At 32.6% G+C, this 10,120-nt stretch overlaps 1 protein-coding gene across 1 annotated transcript; it reads right to left on the reverse strand.

Moving 5' to 3' along the window:
• Positions 1-6,035: 6,035 nt before the first annotated feature.
• On the reverse strand, positions 6,036-9,861 carry LOC149065583 (innexin inx2-like). The gene has a single exon (XM_089254061.1). The coding sequence runs from the start codon at positions 9,688-9,690 to the stop codon at positions 8,605-8,607; it is 1,086 nt and encodes a 361-aa protein (XP_089110187.1). The 5' UTR covers positions 9,691-9,861; the 3' UTR covers positions 6,036-8,604.
• Between the last annotated feature and the right edge of the window lie 259 nt (positions 9,862-10,120).

Raw genomic sequence — 10,120 nt, forward strand, 5'->3', positions numbered from 1 at the left:
TATTTTTGTCTCTCAGAAAGTTTTATTACTCCAGTTTTTTCCAACTACGGAAAAAATCTACGAACCAACCCTAAAAATTACTGATTATTAAACCAAAAAAAAAAAAGAAGAAAAAAAGAAAAAAAAGTGTTCAAGAGTTTTTCAAACTTTCCATACACACATCGCCCCCTTCTTCAGAATTTTTTTTCTCTCATCGCTCCCAACTCAAATGAACCCATAGGATCCTATATTAAATCCATAGCTTCTATCACACCCCTGGATCATTCCATAGCCCACCGGGGGATGGCGATATTGCCCACTGTGGGAAACACTAGTTCAAAACTACGGGGTGATTATAAAAAAACTATCCCGACATATGGGCCCCTAACTATCATACCATTCACAGAAACTGAATGAAATTTTGGCATAAGGTATTTTGATGTATGCGCTCAAGAATGATATGGAAAACAAGTGTCACTCAGTTACGGTTACAGTGAGAAAATTTCGAAAATATCAAATGGCAACACCAAGTTTTTTGTATTGGAATGCGATCTCCATACTGAAAAACACTAAATAGCGTTGGAATGGCACCTGTAGCACGAAAATCCCCGGAGCTAGGCAAGGACAAAGTAAAAAGGACTTTGCCGTGCACCAGAGCATTAATGTTCGTTTCATTCGTCACACCGTTTCTTCGGCTGAGATCCCAGCCTGATTAGTCCTCCACAAGGTCATGTGGAAAATTTGTGAAACACAATAAAATGCTTTATTTTATGCTGCTTCTCTGTCCTTATTGGTTGTCCTCACTTTTAGCCTATCTACCGCCGGTGATTTTCATGCTACAGTTGCCGTTCGAATGCTATTTAGGGTTTTTCACAATGGAGATCACATTCCAATACAAAAAACTTGGTGTTGCCATTTGATATTTTCGAAATTTTCTCACTGTAACCGTAACTGTTAGAGTGACACTGTTGTTTTCCATATCATTCTTGAGCGCATACATCAAAATACCTTATGATAAAATTTCATTCAGTTTCTGTGAATGGTATGATAGTTAGGGGCCCATATGTCAGGATAGTTTTTTTTATAATCACCCCGTATATCTCATTTGCAAAATAAATCAAAAAAATAAATGCATAACAATGTCTCGCATACATAAATGGGGAAAGAATCAATTTTTGCCGGGAGTTTTTACCATCTATGGCAAAAACTTGCCAACCATGGGCGGAGATACGGGGCGATGCCCCCCACCGTCAAAGGTGGAGTCGACTGTCTAATGTATATATGAATTGACATCATCATCGTGCCCCCCCCCCCAGACTTCCAAGTCTATCTCCGCCTATGTTGCCAACCCTGATACATCTTGAGGGGTTGGTACGCTAACCACTAGATGGGGAACAACTTGCGGTAGCAATTTTTTCCTGTGGTCTTGTCGCCGTGTTTGTTGTACCCGTCAGGAAAGTTTTCGGACAAGGACGAACCAGGTATCGAACTCGCGACACCTCTGAACATCCTTTGGTACTTTAGGCGAGCATCTTATCGACCTGGGCTATATATAGTCATGTTAGTTTCATTTTCTTGCCTTCAAACTTCAAGTATTTCCATCTTCTTGACGGGAAGAGAGACGGAGACATATATTCTCTCGAAGGACTACTATTGTAAATCACTAGAGAATATTCTTATCGAAAATAATGACTTTCTCAAGTTATTTATAGGGATTTATTATAGGTGTTATTACATATATTCTTGAGAATACTCTATGGAAGGACTTGTATAACTGGAGAATATTCTCTGGAAGGACTATTATTAATAACTTGAGAATAATTCTTAAGTTATTAATGATATTTAAGTTTCGATAATATTCCCCAGTAATTTATAAAAGTAGTCTTTCCAGAGAATATTCTCAAGGATATTATAACTATATTATAAATAACTGGAGAATTTATTCTCAAGTAAATTATAATAGAAATATAATCCCCCCCCCCTTCAGAGAATTTTCTCCTAAAGATTATTCTCGAGAACTTTACATCTCTAATATCATGTTAATGATTCTTAAACCAGAGTTTGTGTGTTTCGAACAATTTTTTTGTATTAAATGTTTTCAGGAATGATGCTAGATAAATGAATGGGAGAAGTATCAATTTTCAATGCTTGGCAAAAATCCTTTATTGTCAGGACATTTTTTACTGCAGTTATTTTTCCCAGCAATGGCAAAAACTCACCAACTCAAAACTTTACTAATTCTTATATTAAAGTTTGTGTTCAAAACTATCTTATTTGCATTTAGAAATATATATATTCACATGTATAAAGGGAAGGGAAGCAATTTTTGCTGGGACGGTTTTTCCTCTTATGACAAAACTCTCCAACTCTGCATAGAATGAAACATTTTCAACCCTCTACGAAACAGGGCAAAGTCATTACTATGAATGTGAACTCTTAATTGATTATTCCTTTTTTTCCAAAGTGCGAAATGAAATGCCCTTACCTATTTTAGGTCATAATGTGCGTGTATATTTGAGTTACATTAATTTGCTTTCTGAAAATGTTTTTTCTTCTAATTAAAAGTATTCCATAGGCACCAATTCATGTGTTTGTAAAAAAATTTAATTGTTCATGATGGTGGTTTATAGTCAGATATGTAAAGAACAGAACAAAAATTATTTTTGTTCCGAATATGGGAGGTTTTATTATGTTACTTAATCAGGACTTGACAAATCAGAAAAAAAGAGCACCAGTCAAATGTTTTAGGAACCAAGCATGGTTTTTTTTTACTTTTCCGGGGCTTGAAGATTCCTTCCTATGTACGAACACATAATTATGAAATCAGAAAATTTTGGGTCATCTTAAGCCAGAATCCGTAGCATAATGTAAGCGCCAATACAGACTTTTAGATGACCTGGTGCCTGGGATTTGTCAAGTACTGTTCTGATTATTTGCATGACACGTATTTAAAAAAATTAAAATGTGTGACTTTTATTGCATAAAACCGACCCCAAGACATCTGGAATTTTAATCATGATAGATATTCAATTGGAATGAAAAGGTTTGTAAACCATCAATCTCATAATAAATAATAGTAATTTGTGATGAGAGATACCACATGAGAATGATTTCAAATAATTAAGTTAATTTTTCTTAAAACACTTTTATTTTCAAAAAAAAAAAATATACAATTACATGGATGACATGCTTGTCAAAATAAAGAAATGTTTTAAGAAACTAAATAGTTTCAACACAAAAAAGTCAAAAATATATATATTCACAATACAAAACTTTCCAAGACAAAAAAAAGTTGTATACTTTTCAATTCAAATGCATCAGAAATAAGGTCTTTGGGAAAGTCAAAAAATCATAGGATCACCCTAGATTTCTCAGCAGATCATGATACAGTATTACACAAAGACTCAACTGTATAAAAAAAGGAACTCATATATATAGCTGCTGCTGCTTTCTTTTTTACATTTCATTAGTAAATAAAATAGCAGTTACTCAAAACTTTGTAAATTTCTAAGTCTCATAACAAAGCAGAAAAAAAAAAATCGTAAGCATATTCCGATTTCTATAATGCTTGAAACTATACATCAGCAATTCATGATACTTTTGATTATATATATATTGGTGGCTCATCCAAAACCCAAAATTCACAGTAATTTGCAATAATTTCCTATGCATAACAAATGATCTTTTCAGGTTGTCTCTCTATCATTTCTAAGTCTAATAAAAAACTCAGCTTCAAAAAAAAAGATATTTAATTATTTAATACATTCAATCTTGACTTGTGCACCTGCACATAAGAACATATTACCTTACTCAAGTGAGAAAAAAAATGACTAGTAAATATATTTTTATGAAACAATTGAGCAATCCAGTCAATTCATAAAATATCCAATACATTAACTGCACAGACATATATCTGAGATCACACTCATCTATGATGACCACTTCTTGCTGAGATTCAATAGATACAGTATTCAAATGAACTTTGGAAAGAAATTTTGAAAATTAAGTACTGCATGTGTATATTGATAGATGCTTGTTAAATGAATTCATAGAATTCATTTAGTTTTATAATTTTTTTGGCAACATGCATCTCCAACACTGACCATAAAATCATCATGCAGTAGGGCTTTGATAATCTGATTCTCGAAAGTTCGAAGTTCTGGGATTTTTCAAAATTCCTTCTCGAACTTCCCCCCCCCCCCATAGCAGAATGTTTTGCAATAAACTTTCAGCAGACTGAAAATGTTCTGCTGTAAAATATCCGATAAAACACTGTATGAAATGTTGCTCTTCCTTATTTTCTTAACTCATCTCCAGATTGTTCTGCAATGCATGTCCCAGTTTCCGGTACCACGGGAACCACTTTGTTTTTTGATGAGAACGTGCTTTATTTCACTTTGTTTGAATCTTCCAAGAAACGAAAGTAATTTCAGTTTTAAGAATTTTTCAAAAACCTCTCTATAGCAAATTAATAGTGTGCAAAAACGAAACAGATCCCAGGGATATGAGAGCCAGTCAGCCTCCCTTATAAAGAAGCCATTGGGCTTGGCAGCCCTAATCTTAATGAACTAAGTTGCTACATTAAGAACAAAATAGGTAAGAGTAAGTAAGAGAGAGTGGGAATACTTCCATAAAAATATTTTTTAAATAGTTTTCGTAAGTTATAAAATGTTGAAATTGATAAAGCAAGAACCTTATCACATTTGGAATAAAAAAATTTGAGAAATTTAAATTTGCAAAAAAAATTGTTGGGAGGAGGGGAACATGGGTATGGGAGGGAAGGGACAATCATTAAAAAGTGAAAATTTAATAGATATTGGAGTGCGATAGATTTAAATTAAGACCTATTTAATCACAACCACAATATTGATAAATCTTTGAAAAGTCATATTCCTGTTACCAGATTTAAATAAAATAATCTCGTACTATATGAAAAATTTGAAGAAAAAATTATATTTGTTCAAGAACTAGAAATTGCTAGATTCATTAGAAAGAATAAAGAGAGCATCTGAGCAAAAGTTAAATACCTCTAAAAAATACCTCAAGAAAAACCATTAATAGTCACAGTATAAAATATTTAATTAATAAGCTAATTAAAGTAATAAAATTAATGTGTCATATTCCTCTCCAGTGGGTTAATTTATTAAAAAAAAAATTTGAATATAAACTACATAGGTTTTAGGCTGAATGCCGATGCTTGAATGTATTCAGAGAACTGATCTCTTTCAACTATTATCCACCCAATTTGCATTCAAACATTAATAAAACTAAAAAATTTTATAAAATTAAATGGTTTATGTTCACTTTTGAATAATTTTTTTTTTTTAATTTATTGTGCAGAAAATCTTTTTTGTCCAAAGTTTGTTAGCAATACATGTTGAGCATTAACAGCTTCATACATTGAAAAAAAAAAGTAATTCATTAATGTGTGAAAGTAACTGCGTCACTCCTCCCTACAAATTCATAGATTTACGCCCCTTCCCCTCTGAAAGTCTATTTCTATGGTTTTTCGTACAATCCAAGTTTTCAGTAATCCAAGGTAGTCTCAGTCCCATTCACCTCGGATTATAGGGACCACTATAATCTCTAATGCCTGATACATATAAACAAGGTTTATAACATACTAACAAAAATGTTTCGGGCTATTGTCAAATCAATTATATAAGTCATTAAATAAAGCAGCAACAGCTAACAACACACACATAAAGGTCTGATGCCTACAACATAGCCAAGTCCCTAAAATATAATAAAATATAAGTTCAGGTACAAAAATAGATTTTTTTTACAGTTTCTTAATAGAAAATATTTGTTAATTCACATATACAGTATACATTAAAAAAAACCTATTTTCTATGTCTAAAAAATGGTCCCAGTCAAGTTCTATAGGCTAGTATATTGCTCGGATATAAAAGTGATAGTTTGAGTTACAAAAATGTATAACCATGGAATGTTTTGTTACCTGCAGAAACAACAAAAGCAAAAAGAGAAACAAATGCACAAATTTATATTTGCATAGCTAACTCTTAAAAAACAAATTACGAAAACCTAGTATCCGAAATCAAATCTTTGGTTAATAAATGAACACTCTAATATTGATTGTCAACATAGATTGAATAAAAGAAATAAATTAAAGACTAGCCCACATCTAATCCTCGAAAAAAAGAACATAATCAGATATCTGCTTCTACTTTAAATTAATATCTTCAATTCAGTAGAAATCTAACAAAATAATTCAGATTTCCATACAATGAAAATCCCTAGAACAGGTGCCCAATCTTTTAGGTCTCCTGGTCCACATTGGTGAAAAAACTTTTTTGGGTCACATTGTAAAAACAAATGATAGCTGATGAGAGGATTTTGAATTCAGACCTATTATTCCCTGTAAAATTTACTGAGCCATGCTCATTCTCATACTATTTGGTAACAAAAATATGTGAAATCTACTAAAAATATAAATATTGTTAAAAATTACTAAAAATGATAATTTGCTAGGTCAATATTGCATCTTAGTCCCCATTAATAGCTGTCCTGGGCTTCGTGTGACCTGTAGGTTGGGCACCCCTGCTTAACCTTTTACCAGCCGAATTAAGATTTGAATTGATTTTCTAAATTTTTATCTGTTACTTTCTCTTCTCATCTTTTAGTTTAGAGATATCAACCATAAAATTCATGAAAAAAAAATTTTCTTGTATGTTTTCTGGACTTGCCCATGTCCATAGAAACAACATTAAAAATTCAAAACAAAAAAATATATATTATTTTATTCTACTTTAAAAATAGATGATTTAAAAAAATTAAATTTATGGAATATAAGTGCCAAAATGAATGAAATTTTTGTTTTGTAAATTAAGTTTGGAATCTCACACGTTCAGGGGAAAAAAATCAAATTCTTTCATGTAGGAAAAATATTTTTTTCCAATTAATAAAACTGATGTTCCCAATCGAGACATTGGCCGTTAAAAGGTTAAGACCAAAAGATGAGGGGACGAAGAAAAACTAAATTATGTAATTACATTGTCAAAGCAGGATATTTTGCATTGTTTGGTAATGAACATTCAGCTGACTAATTCAGAGGTAAAATTCTTATAGGCCTAATAGCGTTTTCTACACAAGAGAGTTAATTTTCCTTCTTTGAAAATTTTTCTGCAGCAGGACTAAATCTGCTGCATGCGTAGTGCTTTTTAGTATATTCTGCTTTGAGGCATAATGTAAATTTTTTGTTTACTAGAATAACGTGTATCTAATTTGAAAGTTAAAACGAACATCTGAAAATCAAAATATCTCACTTAGGTTTTTCCAATGAAACTATTTTTTAAAAACGATGACAACAAAACCGAATGTTTGGAATAATTCTTGGGGAACATATACATAAGCTTAAACAGATTTTCTTCTAAGCCTTCATATAACCTCAACCTAAGTTTAAGAAAAAATAATAATACTGACAACATATTGAGTTTGAGACATAGGAAAGAAAGACATCAAATAAAGTTCCTATTGTAATAAGAATTCATATGTATACTGCATATCAAAATAGGGTGTCATTAAGAAACATTATGTCCTTGAAGACCACAATTACGATATGAAGAATAAAGTATGATAATTTCCTTCATGGATTATCCATTGAAATCAAAGCCATCTCAATTCCCAACATTATAGCTGCATGATTGAGCATCTTTACAGTTAAGAAGTGAAAATATTTAAGGCATCATGCATGTACAAGTACATATACAAAAAAGATTTTACTCCTTGATATCTCCATAATATAGCACCATGGTACATAAAGGCAGTTACATAAAAATTTGAGCAACCATATCACGAATCCTGAGCGATTTGATCGCTCTCAAATTAACACAGAATTAAGTGGCATGATAGCATTGATAATTTCTCAGTTACGTTTCATTTTAGAAGCCGAAATTGAAATGAGAAAAAAAATCAACCCTTTTTCTTATTAGCAGGTTTTACCTGGATTTCAAAGTAGTAGCAATTACTTGTGACTGTATTTTCAATTAAATATAGGTTCAATTCTTTCTTATATTTTAGGCCACTGTACTACTGTAAAAATAGTTAACAATTACTTTAAAAAATGGTATTTCTCAATGTATATAGAAAGTAGAAAATTTTTGTAGAAAAAATAAAGCCATAGATTGTACTGGCCCATCAAAAATATCAAGTTCTCGAGTAAATGGAAGATATTTCATATCAACAATTAAATACATTTACAAAAATATGAATCACATCAAATATGTAGAAAAGACATCGCTTTGTAACATTACATTAATTGAACACAACTCCATTGTGACAATAAATATCAATAAACAAATTGAAAAATATGAGAGATTGGATTGATAAAATGCATCAATTTGATGTACGTATCATATTACATAGGTCACAAATAAAAAGAAAAATGTATATCCGAACACTGTTCCTCACAATACCAAAACAAATTTTGTTTAACCACAAAAAAAACATGATTACTTAAAATGCATAATAAAAGAATAAACACGAGACAAGAGAGAAAATAAAAGGCACTTTAGCACAATAAGTTCAAAATCAGAACTCTAATGAAAAACAACCGACTTTTATAACAGTTGTTTGATATCATGAAAATTTTTTTTGCATTTTCCTTTAAGCTGTTTGAATTACTTTCCCTTCCAATTTTATTGCAAAATTTTCAATCAGATTACGGAAATTTAATGGATCCAAATTTTTACCAAGGAGATCCAAAACGAACCAATCTCCAAGACCACATTTACGGAGGATTATTTCTAGATAATCCGCCCTTGCAGTACGAGCTTTTGAACGCAGAACTAAAAGTCGTGCTTGTTGGGAAAATGCTATGACAATATGAAATGTTATAATTATGGCCGATAGAACAGATAGTAAAATAAACCAGAACCACAAAAAGACGAATATCTTCTCATTAATAATATTGATCGGTAAAATGCACATAGCATCGTGCTTCTGTACATCACCAGAAGATCCGTATCTGTGGAAGGTACATTTCGTCAACCTAGGAAACACATGAATCATTGGATCATATCGCACTGACCAGTCCCAACCAGTAAATTGAATAACTTTAGATCCATAGGATGAGAACTCACCACCCAGGAAGACATCCAACATATACATTTGGCCAACAACATTAGCAAAATTCAAAACTTCACACACGAAAAACTGAATAGTATACAGTTTGTGATTTCCCAAGTTCTCTTTCAAGTAGCCGATCAAGATAGCAGTGTTTTGACTTTTCTTTTCGGGACTTAAAATCGGATTGTTCAGTTCCAAGACCAGAGCTTTAACACGGCCACCTTCCCAAATTTTCCATAAGTATCTGGGAATATAGAACATAATAGATTGTAGAAATAATACGAAACATACCCATTGGTAGTACGAGTGGTAGACTCTCTTTTCGCCCGGAGTATACTTATCGACACCAGGATAAGGGACTTCGACGCCGACTTTCTTTTCCCATGCACCGACCACAGAGAACGTAGAATGGATCCAGCAAAATGCATCCAAAACTTTTGATGGAATGTCATCTTTGGAGATGCAGTCTATGGGGTCACCGATGTACTGCTTGGATGTCACTAAGATACTGAACGCTAGTAACACGATCACGGTGAATTTGTAATGTAAACGAAACACGTTGTTGTCAATGACAACCGCGTTGATTTTCAACAAGCTCTTCAACGATCCAAACACCTTATCCATCTTTTTTCAAGCGAAAATTTCTCCAACTCTGACAACGAGACAAACAATAAAAAACGAATGCAACTAAAATACAAAACGACGCTTGAAGAAGGCGGTCGAACAATTCCTGCAGGGACAATCGGGAAGACGGAACAAGCTAAATGGCGTTCCTCATACTTTCATATTCCCTATCCTATTGGTCTGGTTTCCCTCTTACGAGGGTTACAATATCAATTGTGAAGTTTATCGCCGATGACGCCAATGAAACACACACAGCTCGATTCTGTTAACTCGCCAAAGAGCTACAAATATGATGCCAAAAAAGCGATAAACTATCTCCCTTTGTGTAATAGTATGTTCCCAGCTGCGATGTAGGGGACACGCTGTAAAATAAAAATCCCTACCATTACAGAAAAACCAGTCAACAGGGGTAAATTTTTTTTAGGGAAAA

The sequence above is a fragment of the Pholcus phalangioides genome, unplaced genomic scaffold, assembly GCF_987345545.1.
Source record: "Pholcus phalangioides strain wild (caught in Gottingen) unplaced genomic scaffold, Ppha-v1.0 ptg000039l_1, whole genome shotgun sequence".
Taxonomy (NCBI): Eukaryota; Metazoa; Arthropoda; class Arachnida; order Araneae; family Pholcidae; genus Pholcus; species Pholcus phalangioides.

What these genes read in the sequence shown, in the direction of transcription:
- LOC149065583 (XM_089254061.1), bottom strand. Translation starts at nt 9,690, where the DNA reads ATGGATAAGGTGTTTGGATCGTTGAAGAGCTTGTTGAAAATCAACGCG.